General features: G+C 38.0%; 1 protein-coding gene and 1 long non-coding RNA gene across 5 annotated transcripts in view; one reads left to right on the plus strand and one right to left on the minus strand.

The window, feature by feature from the left end:
• LOC307150124 overlaps positions 1–22171 on the plus strand; it is a 39558-nt gene extending 17387 nt beyond the window's left edge. Inside the window, exons 3-5 of one of the 3 annotated variants that reach the window (XR_013819656.1) lie at positions 14704–14788; positions 21212–21334; positions 21842–22171. This is a non-coding gene — a long non-coding RNA (uncharacterized lncRNA). Of the gene's footprint in view, positions 1–14703; positions 14789–16799; positions 17624–21211; positions 21335–21841 lie in introns of those variants that run through there. The other 2 variants (XR_013819657.1, XR_013819658.1) reach the window with 2 other exon arrangements.
• cldn19 (claudin 19) lies at positions 918–13368 on the minus strand. Of its 2 annotated transcripts, none has more exons than XM_079856968.1 (5): positions 12139–13368; positions 7674–7838; positions 7127–7211; positions 6167–6310; positions 918–1592 (listed from the first exon to the last, which is right to left on the minus strand). In XM_079856968.1, the coding sequence occupies exons 1-5, from the start codon at positions 12359–12361 to the stop codon at positions 1544–1546; spliced, it is 666 nt and encodes a 221-aa protein (XP_079713094.1). In that variant the 5' UTR covers positions 12362–13368; the 3' UTR covers positions 918–1543. The 2 variants fall into 2 exon arrangements, with proteins under 2 accessions (XP_079713094.1, XP_079713095.1); XM_079856969.1 differs by having other exon boundaries at positions 918–2025; positions 12139–13365.
• Positions 22172–25352: the final 3181 nt, after the last annotated feature.

A 25352-nucleotide genomic window follows, 5' to 3' on the forward strand; every position in this document is an offset into this window, starting at 1 on the left:
AGGGGTCCAGACGCTCGGTCAAGCACGGGATTCATGAGGAAACGATCATCCAGGTGTAAAAAACAGGTCTGAATCGTGGTGAGATACTGAGATGGGGGTGAGACGTACACAGACATTCTCAGGGCTGATTTATCGTCTGGCTACACTCAGTTTGAGCTAGTCTAATTGTTAATCTGGTTTTATATGCCCCATTTAATTGATGAAGTGAAGTCAGTGAGTTTGACTTTTTTTCTTTTTGGCCTTTTTTATGATAATGGAGACAGTACAGGAACTTTTAAAGAAGACAGGATTGATGCAAGCACTAACCTCTCAGGACATATCTAATGTTTTCAAATAGAAAATTTGTAGGTCTTTAAAAGGGTTTGGAAATATAATTATGGAAAACATTTCTCATGTTAGAACTTTGTTTAGCTTGTTTATTAAATCATTTGGTTCATGAGTTATTTAAAATCTTTTGGCTTTTATATTTCTTTTGTTATTATTATTAACGTTTGTGATCATAGTTGTCAGTTTTTTCCAGTCCTGCATGGTCAAAACAGAATGTGGCTTAGTCATGTGACTTACAGTAGTCATGTGACAGCTAACACATGCATTGCGTACAGACAAACAGCACTTTCCCCAAGTGACACACACAAAAATATATCTTTGTATTGTTTATTTTATTTTAAAACAGATAAACAGAAAGCTTGATACATCATATGAGATGATACATACTTCAATATTAAGTAACATAACTGGTGGAACGTGAACTAAAATATTTCTAAAGACAACCTACACACTCCGCGACCACTTTAAAGACATTATTTGTGATAAATAGTGCCTTTTCAATGCAGGTTGAATACAATTCACCAAGACAAATCATAAGTGCACTAGAGAGTTTCGAAGAGATTTAATTGGATCTGTGTTGCATCTGGGTCTCTTAAAACTAGATCAAAATCGACAACCCCCTCATAGTTTATGGACTATACATTTTATGAAAAAGAAAAGGGAAAAAAAAGAAAAACAATTGATTTTACCACAGGTAAAAGATCCATCTCAAATACGCCAAGATAGAATATAAACTATTAGCAAACTAAACGAGATTTGTGAGTCAAAACACAGTTATAGCTCAAAGTATATTACACTGCACATGTCGAAGATTTGCATAATTATTTAAATGCATTATAATGTACCCTGAATCAATGCTCTCCAGATGAGTGAAATAGTTTTTCGGCAAGTACAACAAAGTCCAACTGTAACAAAAACTGACTCCTTCGTCAAACACTATGCGGTAATGCAGTTGTGGCTCACTCCTTATCAAATTTCTGACATTTATTTGTATGCTACAGTACAAAGTCATGTTGTTTGGAAATGCATAGCTTGGCTTAATGAACCTCTGCATTGTCTGTATTACAGGGAAACATATCAGCTGGATTTCTGTTTTTGACTAGAATAACTTCTATACAGTTTTTAATGTAGTTCTTCGCTTTTTTACCGAAAGAGAGTGTCTTGTCTGTTGCCAAAATCTAACAGCTTGTGACCCACGAAGTCGCCCTCTCACAAACTACAAGTACTGCTCGCCTTTCTCTGGTGGAGAACTTTTAACATTTGCTCTGCAATTTAAAAGAAAAACAAAACATGTTTGAGTTACAAAGGAAACGGAAATCGGGTCATCCACCGCATTGCAATGAAACAGTCCATGCTTTTAGGGTGTAGTCACTTACATATTGCAATAATACATATTTACAAAGGCAGTTTATGGGGTCACAAACAAAGAGGGGTTTTGGGGGGAACGCACACAACAGATATGGGGAGACAATTTTTCGAACACGTTTATTGATCATATGTTGGAAAAAAAGGCACATGGATTTTAAGTATGTAGGGTGTAGAAGGGGCTTTTGTCCAGTCATACAGACAAGTGTCCAAATTTGGATTCTAGGTGGGAGTGAGGGACACAGATACAGAGAGTGGAGCTCGGACAGTCCTCGAATAAAGGCAGGGAGGGTTGGTCAGTCAGGGAAACTAGTCTCACTCAACAACTCATCCCTGAATTAGAGAAGAGAAGAAGACAGTCAGAGAAGAACAGCATTAGAGGAACCTGGGATAGAGACAATTCACAAGAGCCTCTCGGAAAATTGGATGTTAGTACGTTATGTGGCACCACATAAACGTTTGCTGTTTGTTAACATGGAAATGTTAGGAAAAATGGACGATGAAAAGTGCACAGACAGCTTTTTTGAAATGCCAACAATTTGAGAGAAAGGAAAGAGTCTTGAATTACATGTCATTTGCATGCATGAGAGATGACAATGAGCAGTAAACATTTGTTAATTAAGGGGTGTTAACTTTTTACCAGGTCCAAAAACTAGCACCTCATTGATTTTGGAGACAGGAGACCAAACTTAAACATGACTTCATTTTTGCTTCACTTGGCCCCATTACAGAGAATTTGAATCTAAAAAGGTGTGGGAACAAATTCACTAAATGGTTGCACATGTTATTCCAGCCAGAGTCCTGCGCGTGGACGGGTGAACCGCTAATATTTGATGTGATGGATGGAATAATATTTACGTTGTCATTTGTGGTGCTGGAGCAGGCCAGGAATCAATAGGCATCCAATAGACTGCGGATCCAATAACCAAGACTATTTGGACTCAATTCTGTACATGCTGATAGGCAGCTGCTTCCAAACCATCCCATATTTGTGTTCATGCTCTGAAGACCATCAAAGGTTTCTATTTACATTGCATTGAGCATTATAGCCAATTATAGCGCTGAACTGACATTTTTGACAGCTTCAGTGATTATATAGGGATTTCTCTTTGCTAGCTTTCTGCATGTAAAAGATATGCAAATTACAAAGCTCATAGTCTCCCACAGAAGGGATTTATTCTGTCTATAACAGAGAACACTGATCCAGACCTACCTAAAACACATTAATCAAAGTCAAAATATTACTTCTGCAAACGTATATGCATAATGTTAGCCCAAAGGTATAATCAAAGAAAGAAGGCAAGGCTTCAGTGAATTGCAGCATTGTATCCATGCTGTGGAGACGCTGTGTGTTGCGATGCGAAAGCTAAATCCCTTTCGATCTGCTTGATCATCTGCATTTTTAGAATCTGATATGATATGACAAAACTGACGACATTAATGACTGTGTGTGTTTACAATTACTTTAGGAACTGTGGAAGCTGAAATGATTATAACATTTCCAACACATGCATGAGGTGTTTGGCCAATCACAATGCACTGGGTCAGCTGGTCAGTCAGAGCACTCTGGGCTTTTCAGAAGGAGGGGATTTGTAGATACCGGAACTCAATCAGAGCGTTTCAGGCAGACTGGGAATAGAGGTGCTGCAATCATATACAGTAATTAAAAAATAATGTGTTTTTGAACATTAAAGCATGTTAACCCATTGACTATAAAAAAAGATGGACGACGTGTCTCCACTTGCTTCCACTGTAAAAAAAAATTAAGCGAAAATATCCTAGAAATAGTCATGGTGATTACGTCATTCGGAGCCAGAGTCTGTGCAATAGTGATCCTGAGGTGGAGCTGCAGTATCACGGTCCTGCCCATATTCCCACTCCCGCAGACTCAGTCGCAAGCACAGATGTCAATCATAACATTATGGGCCCTATTTTAACGATCTAAGTGCAAGTTCTAAAGCGTAGGGCGCAATTGCACTTAGGGCGTGTCCAAATCCACTTTTGCTAGTTTAACGACGGGAAAAATGGTCGGCGCGCCATGCGCATGTTCTAAAAGGGTTGGCCCTATTCTCTTAATGAGTAATGGGTGTGTTTTGGGCGTAATGTGAAATAAACCAACCAGAGTCTCATCTCCCATTCCCTTTAAAAGCCAGTTGCGCTCGCGCCTTGGCGGATTCGCTATTTACATGACGTTAATTGCAAGCGGAAAGACTGAGCGCTCGCTGAGCGCAAACGGATCTGCTCGTGTGCAAGGTTAAAGCGCGCAAACAGACCATCTATCTACGGGACAATCCGGATTCCACCATATCTTTATGTACACAATATTAATCTTTTACATTGTAATCCTTTAATTTTTAATATTTGTCTAGTTTGTGTGCTGCTGCCCATCCCTGTGTGTTTAATAAGCAGAGTGTACGCGCGTTGTGGATTCGCCTATAGGCGCACATTACTAACACGCTCTTTAAATAGCAAAAAAATACTGCACCATTGACTTTAGACCAGGTTTCAGTTGGTCAATGGCGCAGTCTATTTCAGTTGCCTCAAAATAACAATGCGCCTGAACACACCTCGTTTTCAGTCCAGCACGCCCATGGGCGCATAAATGGGCGCAAATGCATTTGCTATTTAAACAACGTGGCGCAGGACATGAAAATGATAACTGCGTCGGGCTGAAACTAGCAAAAAAAACTTGCGTCGTGCTTGGCGCTGCATTGCGCCGGGTGTATCATAGGGCCCTGTATCTCATTTTTATAGCATCAAATAACTAACTAAAACCTAATTTATTGGAAAAAGAAACACTTGGAACAAATGTCAGTGAGATAAGAACTACTTAAAAATCCAATTACACTTTTTTTTTTTTTTAGATGGTATCAGTCCATTTACTTTGGCTTAGGTCCTACTTAATTACATTGAGAGGGTGAGGATTATGACATATACTGAAGCCAGCCACCAGGGGGCGATCGAAATGTTTTGGCTTCACTTTTCAGGACATTGTGCGTCACACTTGTGTTGACCTATTCTAGTACACCCAGTAAACAATGGCCTTTAAAAAAAGGAACATATGGCCTCTTTAATTGATGCGTACATTTTCTAATGATAGTGGTAGTAATTGTTGCCCAGAATTTCTTTTTTTTTTTTTAAATATAGTCTGCAAGTAAACGGCAGGCTCAGTGTCATAACTCATCCTTAGTGAATTCCCCCATAGTATTTTAAAATTTGCTGGTGAGATGTTTAAAAATGCCCAAAACACCACATACTTTGGTCTAAAAGCAGCGTTGGACTTTCCCTCGAAAGTGCTGCTGTGTCTAAATAGCATGTTTACAGCTTGTGCTGGAAGTTTTTGACTCAAGTCAGCCAAATCCCAGTTCCCACACTGGAGCGCTGGAACTCAATGGTTTTACATAATGGTTCTAGTGGAATTCCCTGTACTTCAGCGGACAGTGGAAGTGTCGTAACTCCTGGTCTCCTCAATGTGGTGTAGTGTGACCATGGCTGACAGGAACACACATAGCTGGCAAACAGAGCTCCCACCAGCCAATCAGAACAGCATGACACGTTTCTAATCTATAGGCTATGTTCGGAATGAAATACTAGTCTACTACTTGCTATATACTGTATAATGTTTATTTTACATTTATAATTTAATTTTGTACAAAATAAAAGTCTTAACATTTGGTGTCTGATTGAATAAGTGATGAAAGAGATGTTTAAAATCCTCCCAAGCTCATTGCATTGTGGGATACTGTATTCTCTGCAGTGTGCTCTCTTTTAGACTATATGTTTAGAAAAATGTAGTAGTCATCAATGTATTTCATGCATGCGGTTCACAGTATACTGCAGAAATCAGAAGAGTAGTATGCTAGTCCGAACATAGCCGCTGTATCCCACATTGAATCTTTATATTTATTTCTTCTTTGACTTTATTTGCCTTTTAGTTTACTATCAGTTAGACTTTGTGGTTATACAGTATTTCCATTCACAAACCACTTTGAGTGTACATGGAATTTTTCCCTGAAACCTATGTAAAATTAATAATAATAAAAAAAACATGTCCAGTGTAAATGCTCTTTTACTGTGTAACTTCTTAGGGATTTCAGCTTCAAATTGGTTTATAAAAAAAGTCTCTTTTTGGCAAAAATGTTCTTGATCAAAAAGCTTATTAAGGCATGTTGGGAATGCCGTTCATATCAATAAAGTACAGAATTTCCATTCTTCATTAAAATGAATAGTAAAATACATGCTTGTACAGTATCTCTGAAAAAAGTACACAAACCTCCTTGACCGTAGGCCTAGACAATGTAAGTGTTTGTCCATGTAATTGTTTAGTTTGTGTGTTTTGGACCTGGAGTAACGCTCAGTGCGAGTGAGAAGGTGTACTCATGGTGGGAAGAGCTCTGTCTCTTGTACCCGCTGCTCTTTACATTTACAGTTTCTCCTTTTCTGCTGTGCTTTTATTTTTTGTATTTACACGTACTCCCTGGCTGTAGAGGGTTGAGATTGCCGGTAGAGCTGTCCTCTTCTCTCCTCATTTGCGCAGGAGCAGCAGAGGAACGAGCCGCCCAACATCATCAAGATGGCAGCCGCCCACCCTATAAAGAGGGCGGGGCCAAACTCATACCTGAAAGACAGAGGTATTTAATTATTTAATTACAGAGTATTATATATACCTGAAAAACAGGTATATATAATAATACTATAAAAACAGGTATAAAACCAATATATATATATATATATATATATATATATATAAAACCAGGTGATTCTCATGTTAAGATAACATTTCACCCAAAATTCACAGAAAATGTACAGTATAAATATACACTGTATATATATATATAGGAAGTTTTATATATTTTAAATGTATAGATAGATTAATTTTAGCCTAAGTAGAGCATATATATATATATATATATATATATATATATATATATATATATGTGTGTGTGTGTGTGTGTGTAATTAATAAAAAGAAATATTAGATTTCATCATAATTTTAACTCTTTTCCCGCAAGTGTTTTAAAAAAAGTTACTAGCATTTCTTTTTTTTTTTTTCAAAAGTTCATGTCCCCCCCAAATATTTTGTTGTGTGAATATCTGAACATGCAATATATCAAAAGAAAGAACAGAACCTTTGCTTTAAAGATGGTTTGTTCCAACTTCATGGATTATTTTTTATCAACACTTAAATGTGGGTAAGTTTAATAAAAAAAAAAAAAAAAAGCAACATTTGGAACAAACTTTTTCAGACTTTCCAAAATTTATAATCAATGCTTTTATCGCTTGTTTCTGTTCCTTTTTTTTTTCTGACCAAGAGATTCAGCACTCTTTCAGAAGATGCGTAATAGCGCCCCCTACCGTATAAAATTGAAAACATGGAAAGCCGGAAAATTTCGTCAATGGCGGGCAATGAGTTAAAATCTATGAATGGTCCTACCTGGCGTTAATTGGCGTATTCGGATCGAAGAAATGGTAGGACACCTGTGTTGCGTACCAGGACACTGCCACCAGTGTGCACAGACCTAGACATAATAGAAATCACAATATTAGCACCGTCATTGACTGCATCTCTGTTTGTTTGCATGCTTGAATGTGTGTGTGACTAGAATGGCCACTTCCTGTTTACTCCTGCATGTCAGATGGGTCAGAAGTGATCCAGCGGCCGAGGACCAGAACAGACCTCAAGAATGTAGGAATGTCAATTTATTTACCAAAACTAATTTACACTGAATGATTTACAGCACTGAGGTATGTTGACCTAGATAACACAATGTGTTCATTCTTAGCACAGTTACACTCGTGTAGAGAGTTGTAATGACTTTGTTTACGTTTTCTCTCAAGGGAAGGCCTAAAGTTTCTTAGTAAGCTTAAATGACCAATATTAAAGAAAATGTTCGTGTTTTATTAGAAAACTCACAGTTTTACAATTTCTCACTCAACCTACATGAACAATGTAAGGTGTTCAGTCTGGGTTGGAGTCTCACCTGAGAGCAGGAACAGACTCCCACCAGAGATGGCGATCTTGCTCTTGGTGGATGGGTTGTTGTCGCCCACCTTCGTGCATTTCATCCCGACCACACTCACAATGATAGCCATGAATCCCATCAGCACCGAGATCACCATCAGAGCTCGACACGTCTGAATGTGGACTGCAAAAACAAACATAATAGTAGAGTTTAAGTGGGTACTCAAAATAAAGGAATTTTAAACGAAACAACAAAAATCCCAAGGCACTTACATGGTTATGTGTGAAAAAAAACTGTAATAAACTGTTATAAAATGTTGATCAACACTGTGCATCCTGAAGAAGGACAACACATTTAATGTTTTAATGACTTTGCCCAGTTTTTTTAAAGGCTTTTTACACCTTACCATGTGTGTGCCTTATATATATATATTGCAAAAATAATTTTCTTGTTTCTTATTTTCAGGTACAAATATCCAAAAATCTTAAATCAAGATACATTAACTTGAGATGCTAAATGACCTAAGATTTTTAAGTCTGGTTTTCCAAAGAAAATCATCAAAATAAAGTTGAAAAAAAAAAATGCCAATGGGATCAGAAAAAGAAACCTGTTTCCCTTTTAAATTAAGTTGTAATTTTTCTCACACCATTTGCATTTATATACATCTTTAAAACAATAATTTTACAGATGAATTTATTTATGCTTTACATTTTGACTATTTTTTTTTTCCCATCATGCTAAAGTTACCATTTTAGCACCTTTTCCCATCTATTTTGAGCACTTTTTGGTGGTGATTTCTAGCTGCTCTACTACATCAAAATTCCACAGATAACCCACATGGTGTTCGGTTCATGCATAAAACTGTAGGAGTGACATTTTTACATGCTTCACACAGAGGGGATTACTGTGACTTTTCCACAAAGGCGGATTGTTTTCAATACTTTTGTGTGACAGCTGCATGCTAACATGTCAGTTCAGCTTGGATAATGACTTCAACTTCAACTCAGAATCCCACAGTAGATGCAGACCACCAACCCAACTATCCATGCATTGTTATGCCCACCTCAAAAGAAGAGTTCAGCTTGGCCACATGTAATGGGAATCACCATTGTAGAACGATTTGCTTTCAAAGTGTTGCATCAAACATGAATCGAAGCCATATAATAAGTATAACAGCATCTCAAAGAAGTTGAGAACTGAGGAGATATTATCACACAACTTTTGATGTATGATTTATGTGCAAAGAGGCCGCTTTTGAAGCAGGATTTTATTGCTTTATAAGAGAGGTCTTATTTTCTCGTCTTTCATCCTTGTTTTGCTTCATTTCTTGATTTGTAAGGAGAGCGTTTCGCCGAGTAACACTGTGATCTCAAGGTCATGTTTGAAAGAGGGTAGTTAGACTCCGGGTGGAGGGGTCCTCCCACAATCCCTTGTCCAGTGCCAAGGTTGGCAGCGCCTGGCACGGACGAAAGGAAGGCGAGCACTAGCACAGTGGTGGAGAACATGCTTCAAGAGAAGCTGCATGTGAGGCTCAGCCATTGTCTATTGTTTGCGCTTGTGGGCTGCTTGACACGTCATTGAAAACATCTCTCAATGCGCTCCTCATACCAATCACTTATTTATGACGTCATAATCATTTTTGACGCCCTCGATAATCCTCTGAGGATTTTTTTTTTTTTTTGAATGTTATTTTTACCATTAATATTTAGAACAAAGGACTAAAAAGAAAGAAAGTCTAGTTCGATATATAACCATATTTCACATAAATTTTATTTTCGTGGTTGTCTACTTACAGTATAGTTAATTATTTCTGGGTGACTGTGCTTTCTTTTCAAAATCAACTTCAACTAACAGGTTTAAATTAACCAACAGTGAGTCTGTTCAAGTTTTTCTTTAAAATCATTGACAGTAATAGAACATATTTCTCTTAAATGTTTAATTATTTATTTATTTATTATTAAAATAATAATTTATTTATTTTATTTGTGTTATAAAATGTTAAAATGGATGGATGGATATATAGATACGTTATTTAATGATGTAAATGTTTTAATTATTTATGCATTTGATGTAAATAGTAAAGTTTACTTCTAGGAGTTCAGATTTAAACCCCAGCTTTTTTGGTAATGGTATATACTTTCATTTTTAGATTGACACAACAAAACACTATCATTTTTGTCTGCATTGCATGCAGTATTCGTTTTAAAATGTTTACCATCCAGGTTTTTGTACGAACTTTGCATTAACGTGGCTCAAGTGTGCTTCATATAGATGTTTCTTTATCCTAAATACTATGTTTAGTTGACAGCACATAATAACAGTTATTCAAGAAAAGACACTAGAACTGCTGCAGAAAAGGGCAAACAATGCAAGTTTGTGGGAGGCTGTCTGTACATACAGAAGCCAGAACATTGCAGTCACTATCTGACCAGATGACCTAAGGCTGGGATGAGGGGGGGACAGTGGAATCAGATGGTCCCGTCACCCTTTGTGGGCCGAGGGTTACAGATTCCACCATGAGCAGTACAGTACTGAGAGCTGCCTTTGTGAACGAGTGGCGGATGTGTGCGATAGAGATGTTATGAAAGCCAAATGATATTCTACAAAACCTAAAAGTAGTTAAGTAGAAAGTGGGTTGTGAAAGTATTTTAGACAAATGTTCTCTGCATAAATACGTCAGATCTTACATGCAAAGTTGATGCTTGATGAAGCGAAGTGGCCATAACACACATGTATTAATGTCAGTATTTTAGACAACATTGAGTCTTAAGTTTGCTATTGGCGACTTAACAAAGATACAGCAGTTATGACTATGATTAATGGCACTCTTGGAAGTAATACGAAAAATGTAATGGTTTTCTGTCGAATTTTTGGTTAAACAGAGAACAATGTCCTTATAAAGAATCATTTTGGGCTTTATATGGTTCTTGAAGTTACTGTATTTGGAGGTTAAAAAATTGGTTTGTGGTTTATGGTACAATTGGTTTTTCTTTAAAGCATCCATAGATGCTTTCAGAAGTTCTTTGTGGAACTTAAAGTTCTCCAATGACATCATGCTGTGAGAACTTTTTTGGTTCCATTTGGAACCTTTGCATTTAAACTTGATCAGTCAATCAGATACTTAGATCTGTAGACAATTGGATTTAGAAATGTTTCTATAAGACCTTATATCTTAAAAATGTAGTCATAGATGTCAGCAAATGTTTGTTTGCATACAATCTCTTCTAAACGGCAATAAAGACGACCTGTGTGTTGTGTGGGGATGTGCATTCTGAACATATCTTTGGTGTTTGCCTAAACACTGGCCTTTTCTTCTCAACACAACTGCCATTCATCACTTCAAGACAATACGCTGTTATTAAAGCAATGAAGCAGAATAGAAGATGGCAAACTGTTTTCTCTGAACCATGCCACATTTATATTACATTTTCTGCTATTGTTATTATGAAAGCGTCTTATAGCTCTTCAGAACCGCAATGTTTTGTCACTGACTGCAGTGTTGTAATATTTGTCCACAAATCACAAACAGATGTGGATGTGATGCGGTTTGTCTTGAAAAAATGATTGAATTATCCTAAACGCATCATCAGCCACCATTCATAATTGATTGTTAGGGACATCTTCCCGGGACTGTCCCAGAAATCGACGAGAAGTGACTGATTCTGATTAGACGTAACAAGTCACCATAAAATTGACAATGACAGTGGCGCTAAATGTAGATTAATCGCGATGTAATTGCATTCCACGGCATTTCGACAGTCTGCTATAGTCAGCGCCTCAGTGAGGTTAGTGTCACATAAGACTTTCATTATAATATGTCAAAACGCACATATTTTAATTTGATCGATTAAACGAGTTGATTAAATCCATGTGCACACAGCAGCTCACAGAGTTGATTGCGCTTTTTTTTTTTTTTGCCACCAGCCTCCTCTATCCAAAAAATCTTGATTTAATTATTATTTCATATGAATCTTTTTTAATTTGAGTCATATATCACACTTGAACATACTTGACTGCACTCTTAAAAATTGGTATGTATAGCTCTATGAAGAACCTTTATCTTCCATTGAACCTTTCTATTCCACAAAGGGTTCTTTAGTGGATAAAGTTTCCTTAGATTTGTAAAGTGTTCTTCACACTAAGAAAAAAAAAGAATCCTTTAAGATCTGTTCACAGAAAGATCTTTGGGGAACCCAAAATGGAACCCTTTTTGGAACCTTTATTTTTAAGAGTGTATATCACTATATCTAAATTAAACTAATGTTGTTCCAAATCTATTTGGCTTTCATTCTTCTGTGGAACACAAAAAAAGATATCTGAGAATGTTTTTGTTCATACATTGATATCTATTTTCCACTTTCTTCAGTAATACAGGTTTTCAATGACATGAGGAAGAGAAAATGATGTTAGAACTCAGATTTTTGGACGAACTATCCCTTTAACCATGTGTCTGTGTTAACCTATTGAACTGTTTAGTACTTACCATCCAGCGAGAGCAAGGAGTCAAAGATCTTGCACTGCACCTGGCCCGTGCTCTGAGATGCACAGGACATCCACAGGCCCTCGTACAAGCCCACGGCCATGATGATGGCGTCCCCTGCGTACGAGGACTGCTTCCATTGGGGCAGGACCGTAGTGGAGATGATCCCAATCCATCCACCCAGAGCCAGAAAATAGCCCAGGAGCTGAAACCCAGAGTTGGCCATAATTGTCCTTTTTAAACTATTGCTTTAGTGTAGAATTAGACTGAGTTCAATGAAGTTCTCCAGTTAGGAAGCCACCTGCAATTCCCTTATGAACGTGCAAAGAAATCCACCTGGCTCAGAATGAATCGAACAAGTCAAGCAGTTAAAGTCTGTCTGATTCTCGCCAACTCTTTGGTCACTCGCATATCCTTTTGTTGCTCTCGTTTGCTTCAGTATCTCTCATTTGGTGGCAGCCTGTGACATCCCTTGATTCTGGCTAAAACTGGTCCCTCAAGTCTCCTTTGTGAAGGTACACAACTTCTGGAGGCTGTAGAAAGAGCGTTCAGGGTGCCAAGGATGCCGTCAGGATGTGGTTGAACGCTGCTTTACTGTCTGCATAGCTGTTCTTGTCATACACCAGTGCGTCTGGATGGTGCTCAGGGAGCGGAGCAGAGCAGTGGGAATGGGGGGGGAAAAAGAAAGGGGAATACTTCACAGACCAAAAAAAAAGCCTTGACGGAGTGAATGCAATGGGGGGTGGAGTGCCAAGCCGATGTTTACTCTCTGATTGGTGCTTTAGTGAAGAGAAACGCCTCCTGAAACTAGTGCAGGAGGGACTGATTAAGCCCAGATGTCACTTGTGGAGTCAACCCTCAAAAAAGTGGGATGTGCGATACGCCACAAAGCCCTAATTGCATAAAATTCTCAAAGTGAGCAAGTGTCTTCAAATCTTCACGTCTTGCAGAGTCAATGAAACGTAAATCTCAGGTTCAAGTTATGTGTCAGTAATGTGGCATCTGTTGGCTGAAGTTGTTTTCCCCCATTCGAACGTGTTCCTGCACTGACCCTTTTGAAGCACCACAGAGGCGCATAAATCAGCGTTTAAACTGTGCTCGTTTGAAAGGAAGTGTCACCCGCACACAAAAAACTCTAGCTTCTGGTGGAGATTTAGGGGTTGGCCTGTGACAGCTCGGAGGATCTCCATGGGAACCCGCTCGGTTTAATCACCGTGCGAGGGAAACACACAGCGGGTCTTGCTGCATGGAATGAAGGCGCCTTTCGGGTCTGGTCACAGAGCAGATCAACAGATTGTGAAGAACTTACAGTGACAAAAGTATAAACTTTTATTTTAAAAATTGTAATTAATTTTTTTTTATTTGTTTTTTACGAAAATGTAAGTGGCTTTCCTTTGCAGAATTCGTTACTATGATGCTAGGGTGTTATGGCCTGTTGCCATGGTGTTGCCATGGCATTGCTAAGGTGTTCTGCACTGTAAAAAAAAAAGCTATTATATTTTATTTTCACAGATACTCTATAAAAAAACACATTAGACTTGTATTAGCATAGCATAGTATTGCACCAAATGTTGTTCCAACTACACTGAATTTTTTTTGTAGAATTTACGTTAAACAGTTTTTACTCAATAAATAGTAGATAGTAAATTTAAAAAATATTAAATAATCATTCAAATAAGAAAGAAAAAATCAACATTAAACATAACATTTTGAAGTAGAAAGACTAAAATAGTGTTATCTTATAAAAAAGTACTCCACTAATCTTTTTAATGTTTTATTGATCATAATTTTTCCAGTATACTCGCACCCGTTCAATTTATTATTAAACAATGTTATAGGGTTAGCATGCACTGCAGCATGAATAAATTATGCGGCTGCTGTTTTGCTATTTGCTGACTTCATTTATATGGTTGTTGTTGTTGATTTATGTCATTTTTTTATTTTTTACATTTGTTGATTGTCACCATTATTGAGGTTTGCGGGCTGAATGTGCAGCCATGTAAAACTACTTACCAGAAATTCTTGGTTTACAAGATTTCGGTATTTCTCTTTCAAAGGAAAAAATACCAGAGTTCAAATACTGAGTGTCACTTGAAACTATGGGTATTCAAAGCAAAATTTCGTGTTAATTTCCTAATTATTGGTAAAACAGTGTTACCTAGGACAATCATTAAGACACTTGTTGAGAAAATGAAAAAAAAAAAAAAATTTAAAGGGATAGTGGTTCAAGTTGTTCAAAACCTGTATGAATTTCTTTCTTTTGTTAAACATTATACAAGATATTTTAAAGAACCAAACTTGAACTTGACAATTCAACATATTTTTTTTTTTATATATAAAATAAGTTTTAAAGTTTTTAAATAAGTTTATTTACTTTAATAATTAAAAGTCAACAGGTTTCCGCACTTTTTTTAAGTTAAGTCAACTGATCACTTTTTTACAGTGTACAGGTTTGAAACAACTTGAGGGTGAGTAAATGATGACAGAAATTTACATTTTTGGGTGGACTATCCTTTTAATTCATGTCGCATTGATTTATACATTTCTCAACATTTTTTTTTTTTACAGATTGCTGACTGGCCCAAGTCAAGAGTCCACTGCCAAGGATCAATATAAAAGCACACCTCTCTTCAACAAGTCACATGAATTTGAGGTATCCTTCATGTATGTAGCATAAATGTTGTAGAAAGAGTTACGCACCTAAGTTTGGGGTTAGTGGTTTTGTCCAAATTCCACTAAGAATGAGTACCGTATTTTTCGGACTATAAGTCGCTCCGGAGTATAAGTCGCATCAGTCAAAAAATGCCTCATGAAGTGAAAAAAAACATATATAAGTCGCACTGGACTATAAGTCGCATTTATTTAGAAATTTATTTCACAAAATCCAAGACCAAGAACAGACATTTAATCAGGAAAGGCAAGTTATTCAACTACACAGTAGCACACAGAACAACAGGCTGAATAAGTGTCCAGTATGTTAACGTAACACATTAACGCCCGTTTCACACATACTCCGTTTGTAGTGAATATATTTTTCCGTACCCTTGTTAACAGGTCAGAGCTTTCACAATGCACGCGGTTGCAGTCCGTCGATCCGTTCCAGGTGCGGTGCGTATACAGCAGTGCAGCGATCGTTTCCGCACCGAGTCTATTTTTGCTGTGCTGCACGCGCTGAATTAAAGTGACAGCACACGGTTTGTGGTCAAAATGAACACCGATTGACCAGATTGACATGAAAATGTAGTAATTTCATCATAAATGCATTTAATTAAATACTAGCCTACTATTTTTCACAGTCATCTTTTTACTTCAAGCGTTGGTAAATCAAGGAAAACTACAATTTACTTCAACAAGGCGACATAATGAATAACACTCGTCTCATTCGTGGAGGTGGAAAAACAAGTTATTTGTGACATGCAAGATTTATTGTATAAAGATTTAAATTATGCAAAAGAAAGGGTATGAGTCTGCTGTTTTTGTCAATTTTAAGTTTTAATTTAAAATGTATGCGATTTTAATATAAGTGCATGGTTAAATATTTTAGGCCTACCACTTGCTTGAGCAACTTAATATATAATTATATAGAAGTAATGCATTGAATAATAGTTTGTTTAAATTGTGTTTAAACGTGAATACGTCTATTAAAGAGTACACGTATAAAGAGAATCGCAATGCTGACAAAAAACTTTTTCTTTTTTTTTAAATAAAATTTGCTGATAACTTCTGGATTTGAAATACAATGTGTTTGGGGTTACAGCCGCGGGTCAGTTACGCACTGCAAACGCAGCTTATGTGAAAGCACTTTAGCGCGTGCTGCTCCTGCACAGCATGCACCGCACACGCACTGCACACGTTATTCAGCTACACAATAGCATAAAGAACAAATATCTGAGAGGCTGAATAAGCTAAATTAACATAAGCCAGCGAGTCCAACAAGCAAGTTACCAGTACAAGTTCACCAAGCTCCCGCGATCTCATTCCTCATCATTTTCTTCATCATCCGTGTCGCTTCTGAACAACTCCGCCAACTAGAGCGCCCCCTCGCGGCTGTAGACGGTAATGTTTTCTCTTGGTTCATCTCAGTCTGAATTAATTTTGATATATAAGTCGCACCTGACTATAAGTCGCAGGACCAGCCAAACTATGAAAAAAAGTGCGACTTATAGTCCGGAAAATACGGTAATAGCAATAGTGACGCTTGCCTTATTATCAAACACCACTAATAGTAAAGCATATACAGCAAAGAGAAAGAACACAATTCACTGTCCTACATATTTGGCAATCATAGAGCTAGAGCTACATCAACAAAAACCTCACAAAATACTCCAGACCACAAACTGCAATCAACTTTTGGACTGATTTAAATTAGATAATTAATCTGGCGTCTAAAAACTTGTAGATAGCCATTGCACAACGCTGTTGAATAAGGACTTATGAAAAACAAGTCATTATTTCATTGACCTCAGAGAGGTGGGGCAGTTCTGTGTTTTCCAAAACGTCTCATTAGGTTTTTCTTTGAAGCATCCTCTCGAAACAGGATTAGCCCCCACGGTCCATCCCCACATGGAGTCAGGGGTCGAATACGCACTCGGGGGCCCCTGGGATTGGTGTTATTACAAGGAGAGGGGTTAATTATCTAGATAGCAATGAACCTTTTTTTTCAGAGACCACAAGACTGCCTGATCCATTCCTTCTTTCCATTCATCCACAACCCGTCCCATATGCGTCACACACATACACAAGGATGAATTCACTATCCCTGCCCCCATCCCATGCACCGATCACCCCAGAGTTGCTGTTTACATTTGAGTGGGTCTCACTGAACTATGTAGCTCAGACAAGCCCTTTTACAAACAGCTCATCAGCCCATGTTTCTGCATGGATTAAAATACCATATAACCATGCTTGTATGCGGCTGCACCAAACCCATCACGGGTAACAAGACAGATCCACTGTTCACGGGGGTCAGCGTAGGAGATAAATAGACAGATAGATCGAGTAAATTAACTTGAACTGCATGCTTCATTGATATTGTGTCAATGTGAATAATGTTGTAGTCCTAATTTGCATAGGCCATGGAAACAATCTAGTCTGTAGGCACGATGTGTGTCAAATGTCTATCAACATTTATTTCATTTCATTTCAGAACTCCTTTTTCTCTCTATTGATTGAATGGTTATTTAAGTCATATGACTGAACTATAGATTCCATTGACAATGTATCTTATACTGGGGGTGTGATTTAATGTGCGGAAGAACAAATACATATCGTTTATTCCTGTTGGAATAGTTAAGCGTTTCCAAAAGATTTGGGCATTTTTAGAAAGAAAAATATGCTTAAAAGTTATTGATAAGTAAGTTAATTTAGTCTGATGGCATTGTTTCCCCCAACAGAAATGATGCGTTGCTGACGCATAATGATTTGATGTATTGTTTCTCATTGTTCTCAGTCTGACCTTTACAAAAAGCTCTATTATACTATTATATACTGGCAAAGTGAATTTTTTTTTGTTTTTGTTTTTGTTTTTTGCTGTTATTGTTGTTGTTTTGTTTTCAAATTTAAGCCTTGTAAAATGTTTTTGTAAAGCTGGAATTTCATTTACTGTATAATTTACTTTAGCCATCAGGAGCTTCAGCCATTGAGTACGTCAAGGCAGTTTTTGAAGAATACTTCACTGCTTATGATGGGTAAAATAACATGGAGAACAATACCAGTCTCTTTCAGTCTATGACAGGCAAGTGCTATTCTGTTGCTTCTCTCCAGAGACTTTTACGGTTTCAGATAAAGGCACAATTAACACTGCATGGAACAAATAATACAAATAGTAAAAAGCATAATTTGAGACGGATTGTAAATTGAGTAAATTTGAGCTATAATCTCATTCATCATCTACGTGCTAGGCAAAAAGCAGTATAGATACAGATGGAGGTAGAGGAGAAACTGAAGTGTATTGTAGTGAAAGTCCCCCCTCCTTCACAGGTCCAAACTTCAGCGGCTTAGAAGCTCTCTGGGAAACTCTGACCATTGAAAAGACCATCTGGTCAAGTTCACTGACGGCTAATTAGCAATGAGACATTCAAAGGTTTTCTTTTCACCTCTGTAGACAGCAGACTTGTAAAAAAAGAAAGTTACTTGCAGTTCAGACATAATAGATGGAAAACATTTTTGGGGAAGAGAAGAGGTGCACAAATGACAATCTGAGAATGCTGTTTTTAAGGGAATGCTAACAACATGGACTACAGGATTCATGTTATTTGACTCCAACAATACACATGTAGAATTATGTGTTGTTCAGTGTGTTCAAGGTTGAAATGCCCCAAAAAAAATAAAAATAATTGCAATATTATAGTCAACTGCCAAGCTAATGTATTGCCAATATTAGGACATTCACACTGCTACTGGTTACAAAAACTACTGAGAAAAAAATAAAATGTGTCCAAAAAGCTAAATCTGGACTTGAATATGGTGATTGGTAAGTATTAGTTCTTTTGTAGGAAATGAAGAAATAAATGTAGGCTACCATAGATACGCACATTATCCAGCATGCTTTCTGACTTGGGTCAAATCAGAGTCAGTTTTATCTGAATACTCGCTAGGACTGTAAAAGTGTATTCAGAATGTAATGCAATACATATGATTTTGTAAATGGTTACAGAGAAAAACTGGGCATCTCACACTAAACTATTGAGGATCACACACTACCAGACGTCATCATTTCGAACACAACAAACTCACACCGAAACATTTGCCTTGTTGCTAAGAGACTCATGACAAATGAAAACAATGTGTTTTCTAAAATAAGCTCAATATATAAAACATTTGATATTGATAAATAATCTGTGCCTATCATACACTGTGATTTTTCAGTGAAATTTGTCAAAATGTGCAGACTAGCTATGGCTTTCAGCAACTATGACGACTTCAGACTGTTAATCAGAGAACAAAGTAGTGTAGAGTGTTCCTGCCTTAACAAATATTGAATACAACAGAAGGGTTGTTTTCATTTTGTGCAACAGTCTGTAAATCACATGATCAAGTGTCTTCTCAGGAAACTGCGTAATGAAGTTGATGAACTAAACAAATTAGGGCATTATCAGATTGTACAGTCTACTCAGGCACTGTTATGTTCGTGAGGTTAGAAGGGTGGGAATCTTGCGATGCTATATATCGAACTTGAAAATTTAATGTAATTCTGTACAAAGAGGGACATAGTATGGCAGAAGTTCTAGATGTGTTTGGTTGACACAATATATTGAGGCATTGAGCTGTCAGGATATTTCTAGTACCAAGAGTATTTCCTTTTCCAAAAGGCAAGCTGTCAAGACAGTTCGTAGTTATCTGAAGTTGTCACTTTGATTAAAGGCAGTAAAACTGGCCAAAATCAAAATCTCTCTGTGATGTTGGATGTAGATTGGGGGGTAAAATGAGTAAATGGGAACGGCTGTACTGGAAACAATTGTCAATGAAACATTAACAGTGTTATTGAAAAGAGGAAAGAGAGTTTTGAGCATGATCAAAGAAGCCATCTCATGTGACAGTGCCTCTCCTCGTCATCGTTCTGAAACTCTCCCATATGTGGCCGTATGACCCCGTTCCAGATTTGCCGTTGTCATACACCGAGCGCAAAATCCATCCTTGCATTAGGGAAGGTGGTCAGATCCTGTCCGTTTTTCCACTCCTCTTTTTCCAGGCCCTTACAACACTAAGCTGAGCTTAAAAGTCAGCTGACATGATCAAAGATACCAAGTCATATTCCAGCTAACGAGACCAGAGTGTTCCCGATGCATGGAGGAGACCTCCCAGAGGACGGGAACCTGCGGCGTGCTCTCCGACATGGGAAAGGACCGACTTTTGTGGCTCGAGCCCCATTACCGTTCACATAATTGCTTTTTCCATTGTAGTCGCCCACTCTTCCTCCTTTTGCCTTTATTGTACGCATACAGCTAAGGGAAGCCTCTTGCATTCATCCCACTGAGATAGAGAGATCTTTTCTTTCACCCCCCTTCTATAATGTACATTTGGAGGGTTCGTGTTGAGCGCGCTTCTGAAGACATCAGAGTGCACTCAACGGCAGCGACGTCTGGAAAGGAATGAGAACAACGGGGGTCCCTTTTATTTGGCTATGCACTTATCTTAGTCCGGATGGGCTCTTTGTTGCCCATGGCCAGTGAATTGCCACTTCCACCTGACCGACAGAAAAACATCAGGCTGGAGTGGTGCCTATAGAAAGTTGTACTCAAGAGTTTCCACCTGGGCTGAAGGGAGGGAGACGGTCCCTGCGAGAGCGAGAGTAGCCAACGTCAACATGCCCTTCAAGGGGGCCAAGCCCTGGGGCAGAGCAGCTGAGTTGGACGAAGAGGTTTGAAAATGGGGGATTAGAAGGGGAATGTGTTGGGCTAATCCACCATTATGCCACGGGCCTCAGGTCTTTAGTGACCTCAAAGAGTAGAAGGGCATTCTGCCGCCCAGAGAAAACCAGAAAACTGTCCGAGCAATGCCTGAAGGTGCATCACATTTAACAACCTGTGAAAAAAGGTTGGTAGTGTAGAGATGTATGAAGCACAAGTCACTTTCAAACCAAGCAGCAAATTCGTGTGACCAACTTGAACATGAGTGAAACTTGCATGAGGAACTTTATCACCCTCGTATGAAACTCCCAATCGTGCAATTTCTTAGGCCCTGTCCCAAATAGCACACTTCATATGCACTTAAGGTCTTGTGGACTTCCACATGCGTGTGTCCATTAGGGTGTCCCATTTGTCATTTTAGGTTTCAGAAGAGCGTTCACGAGCGTCTCCTTTGAGGCCGATATGAGCCCTCGATGCACACTGAAGCAAGCTCTGCAGAAGACTTCTACCCGACAGTCAAGCGGCATTACGGCACACGAGTTCGTAGCCGGAGGAAGATCGCAAAGGGCTTAGGGCTTCATTTGGGACAGGGCCTTAAAGGGTTTTCACTCATTTGGGACAGGGCCCATAAAGGGTTTTCACTCACAACATTTCACCGAGCAACTGTAAATGTGACTTAATGCAGTGATAGTATTTAATTTCTCCATTTTTTCTGTCTTTAACACAAGACAAGTGATGCTAGACCTTCCTGTTGTATCCATGACAATCCAACATCTTTGTTTGACAGATCATCATCCAGCATAGACGACTCACAAGAAATTCCTCATGGCATCTTTCATGTACATTTTGAGGTATTTTGACTGAAGTAGTAAGTTTTTGCTTTACTTAAATTACCTGTAAATTGATTTCCAGACAGTTTCCAAACAAGGGCACCCGAATGACTCTCATTTCATCCAATTTTAAAGCAAAAAAAAAAAGCATTCTGTGTGAACTGCATTCATTCTGTGTGAACTGCATTCATTCTGTGTGAACACCTGACCTATAAATGCTAAATCTACCATTGCCAGCGCAGCACCCACTGCTTTCACAGGCAGATGGACTTAGTAGATGGACTGCATTGTTAAATGATAGACTGTCACAAAACTTTATTATTACATTCTCATTAAATCTCTGGGAAAAACAACCACGGTGAGGAAAAAAGTCACATGCAGTTTAAAAAATATATTGTTGCCACACATGATTACTGACATCCATTGCTTAGAAAGGACATTACATAAGTTATATTGAAATGGGGAGCCACTGTTTTCAAAGGCAATCTCAATGACACCATGACTTTTCCCTTCTACCTCTTATCACAGGTCGCTTCTTCTCATATACCTGCACCTCCTACTGTTGGAAGACATTCCCTCCTCCAGCCAGTAAGGATGAGCTTTATGGTTCCCCAAGCACAATCGCACTCACTTGGAGACTGTCCCAGCCCGGCACTGGAGTGATCCAAGTCTTAGGGGAAATAAGACGACAGTTCATTGCAGCAACCACTGAAGTCATCATTCAGGCATCCATCAAAATATACCAACAATGCCATCCTCTGTCTCCATTTAGACAAGATTTGGTTAAGATTTTAAGCAACTTGGTTAAAAAATATGAGAATACATTTATGTGGATTTATGATTTGTGATTTTAGAAAATGTGAGCTGTCAAGGGTTTAGGGCCTTTGCAGTTGAGAATTTCAGCTAGTGTTAACTACAGAAGCCCTATAGTCCATGCGTTGTAATGTTTTGTCATTATCTTTTCTTAATTTTCTTTTGATTACAACTAAATCCGACTTGACTTGTCGACATAAGATTGTTTTCCTTTTCAATAGTTTTTCGTTGGTCTCGTGGTAAATTTAACTGTCAAGCAGGATTTATCTAGTTAACTTTTATAATAATTTTCATTGGCTCAAATAACTACTTAAAGTGATAATTCACTTTTTCAAATGAAAATTCTGCCATCATTTACTCGCCCTCAACACTGTAAAAAATGATATGATCAATAAGTTATTAGAGCATTTGTTTTTAATTTGCTTAAACTCATCAAAATAAGTTAAGCAATTTTCAACAAGTTGTACAAGATTCAACTCATTTTTTAAGTCAGTTTAATGTAATTTAAGTTGATTGTACTTAAAAATTTAAGACAGCAACTTTTTTTTTACTGTGAAGTTGTTCCAAACCTGTATGAATTTCTTCTGCTTAAAACAAAAGAAGATATTTTGAAGAATATGGGTAACCAAACAGTTGATGGGCTAAAATTACTATTAGTCATTGGGCCCCATCAACTGTTTGGTTACCGACATTCTTTAAAATGTCTTCTTTTGTGGTTACCAGAGGAAAGAAATTCATACAGGTTTGGAAAACCTTGAGGGTGAGTAAATGATGACAGAATATTCATTTTTGGGTGAACTATCCCTTTAAAACTTCCATGTGTGTTTAGAGTCACTGCATTGCAACTAATTAGCGCTATTAATAGACATATTAAGAAAGTGATGTGATTATAATGAAAAGGATCAAATTCATGTCTAACTTTTGTCCTGTTGCTCTAGCTTCATGGAAACACTGGCCGATTCCATGTCAGATCTAGTTAAGTCTCCTGTTTTTCTTTTCCCGGCTACCTTTTCAAGCCGTAGAGTTGGAATTAATTTCGTCAGGACGTGTCCTGCTGTGTCCGGCTAAATCCTGTCCTGGGAGAGACATGCTGAGTCTGTCTCCGGGGAAACAACCACTAATGGATACTTTCAACCTCCTCACTTTCAGCTAACGTTTCTTCTGTGAAGAGAAGACAAGAGAAACGTTGCCTATTTAGTCTCAACTGACACTTTTTTTAAAGGCCACATCATTGACTTCTCAGAATTGGTTATTGAATTGTGTTTCTTTCACTTTTACTCCTCTCTTTACAGGAAGGAGCAATTGTCAACAGATTACCATATTATGAGACCTGGTTTAGACATTTACTGCAGTGCCCTACACCTCACCTTACTGTAAAAATGTATATTGGCAGCGGGTTCCTGTGATTTCACTGACTCTGGGGACAAATAACTCTAAATGAATTGTGCCCGCTAATATTGTTGTTTATTTGCATGTGCTGTTTGCATTTGATTCACTATACAAATATGCTAATCAGGTAACTGCAGAATATGTACTTAACGTAATTGTTGCAGGTGTTATGTGCTAGGTGAATAGCGCTGACATTTGTGTGTAAGGCGTAATCATTAATAAGCCTGCATAGAAATTTAAATATTTCATTTAAACGCTAATGATTCAGTGCTATTTCAGCTCATTTAGTGCTTGGTTAAGATAAATTGAAGGTGGTTATTGAATAGGGATGGTTCATGACGGTATTTTTAGTTTTGATATTTTAGCTGTGGTGCTTTAATTAGCATACTGATAGTGTTTTAGCTGGGAAAGAATTTTTTAATTCATCCCCTATAAAGTCCTTGCACATTCAAATAGACATATTTTGTTGTTGTGTTTCATACAGCTTTGGAGGGAGTTTTGCATCAGAATGAAATGATATGAGTCACTCCATCTATTCTCTAAATGGAGTTATTGATCTATTGGAGAGTGTTATTTTAGTGAGATACTATTACAGTTTTTAATTATTTTATATTTTCTGTTCATTTTAAATTTCACTCAGATGTACTGTATGTTACAATATTCAAGAAAAGACCTGTTGCTACTTCCTTTAAGATTATCATGGTAAAAATAATCACTTTTTTTGCCACACTTGATCCATTTTTGAACGCAACAACATGTCTTATGTGAAGTCTTCCTGAAAGTTGTCCAATCGTACCAGCCTAATTATACATGGTTTCCTAAAGACCAATTACTCAACTGATCGGTCAGACAACCCAACAACTAATCGATGCTAAAAAAATGTTGTTCTGCACATCCCTTTTAGTGAATAAGACACAGGTTGTTTAGTGAATTCACCCCTCTGTGTCCCATAAGGCTTAGGGACAATTGTCATTATAAACGTCTCATACTTACATACTCCATGTAAGACAAAAGAGCTTGTATATGAACACAACAGAACAAGTTTCATACCGCTTAGTATACGCACCACAGATTACTTCTGAGTGAAAAGGCGTAAATCCATGTAGTACTGTATTGTATGCCAGTCACAGTGTTAAAGCTTTGCTTTTCTATTCTGTCCGAACAATAGCTAGCCACATTCGCCACAATCCCTGAAGCAGACAATGTGGTCTGTGTCTGCTAGAGTTTGTATGACACGGCGGGCAGCCCAACACAAAGACGGCATACAGTGAAGACACACGCCCGAGAAAAGGATGGTAAATGCTCTCGTTCCGCCGTCAAACATGTCAGAATGCAAACGAACTTCATGTGACTGTTCCTTCATGGAAGTCTCTACATAAGTCATGCATTTTAGAGTAAAGTGACATGCGTCACAGTTTGAACTGACCGACAACAATGCTAATTGACCCCGGCCCTTATGCACACAAAGTCAATGTCCTCATGTAAAGGTCAGATGGACACGTGTGGGGTGTGTAAATGACAAAAGAAAAGAGGCAAGACTACAGAAAGTGCTTCCAAAGCCATTACCATGGAACTCTGAATTACTTTGCATTTGTTTTACATCTCATCAGCTCAAACAAAAGACAATGGATGTGTGGTAACAGTAAAGGTCTGCACCAAGCATCCGAACACCCAGCAATCACAATACTGTAAACTCCTAAGGTATGTAAAATCAAACATATTTCAAACCATGAATGCATGAGAGTGTGTGATCATTACTAATGGCTAGCCTTTTTTGCCAATTTCAGGGCTTCCCATAGTTGCTGCCAACAAACACTGTTACACAAGACTACCAACA

The sequence above is a fragment of the Squalius cephalus genome (assembly GCF_949319135.1).
Source record: "Squalius cephalus genome assembly, chromosome: 22".
NCBI lineage: Eukaryota > Metazoa > Chordata > Actinopteri > Cypriniformes > Leuciscidae > Squalius > Squalius cephalus.

Bases quoted from the DNA above. Each gene is read 5' to 3' on its own strand.
- cldn19 (XM_079856968.1), bottom strand. From the start codon at position 12,361: ATGGCCAACTCTGGGTTTCAGCTCCTGGGCTATTTTCTGGCTCTGGGT. The intron at 7,839-12,138 runs GTAAGTACTAAA...TTGTTTTTGCAG, and splicing joins CTCCTTGCTCTCGCTGGATG to TCCACATTCAGACGTGTCGA. The intron at 7,212-7,673 runs GTGAGACTCCAA...TATTATGTCTAG, and splicing joins GAGTCTGTTCCTGCTCTCAG to GTCTGTGCACACTGGTGGCA.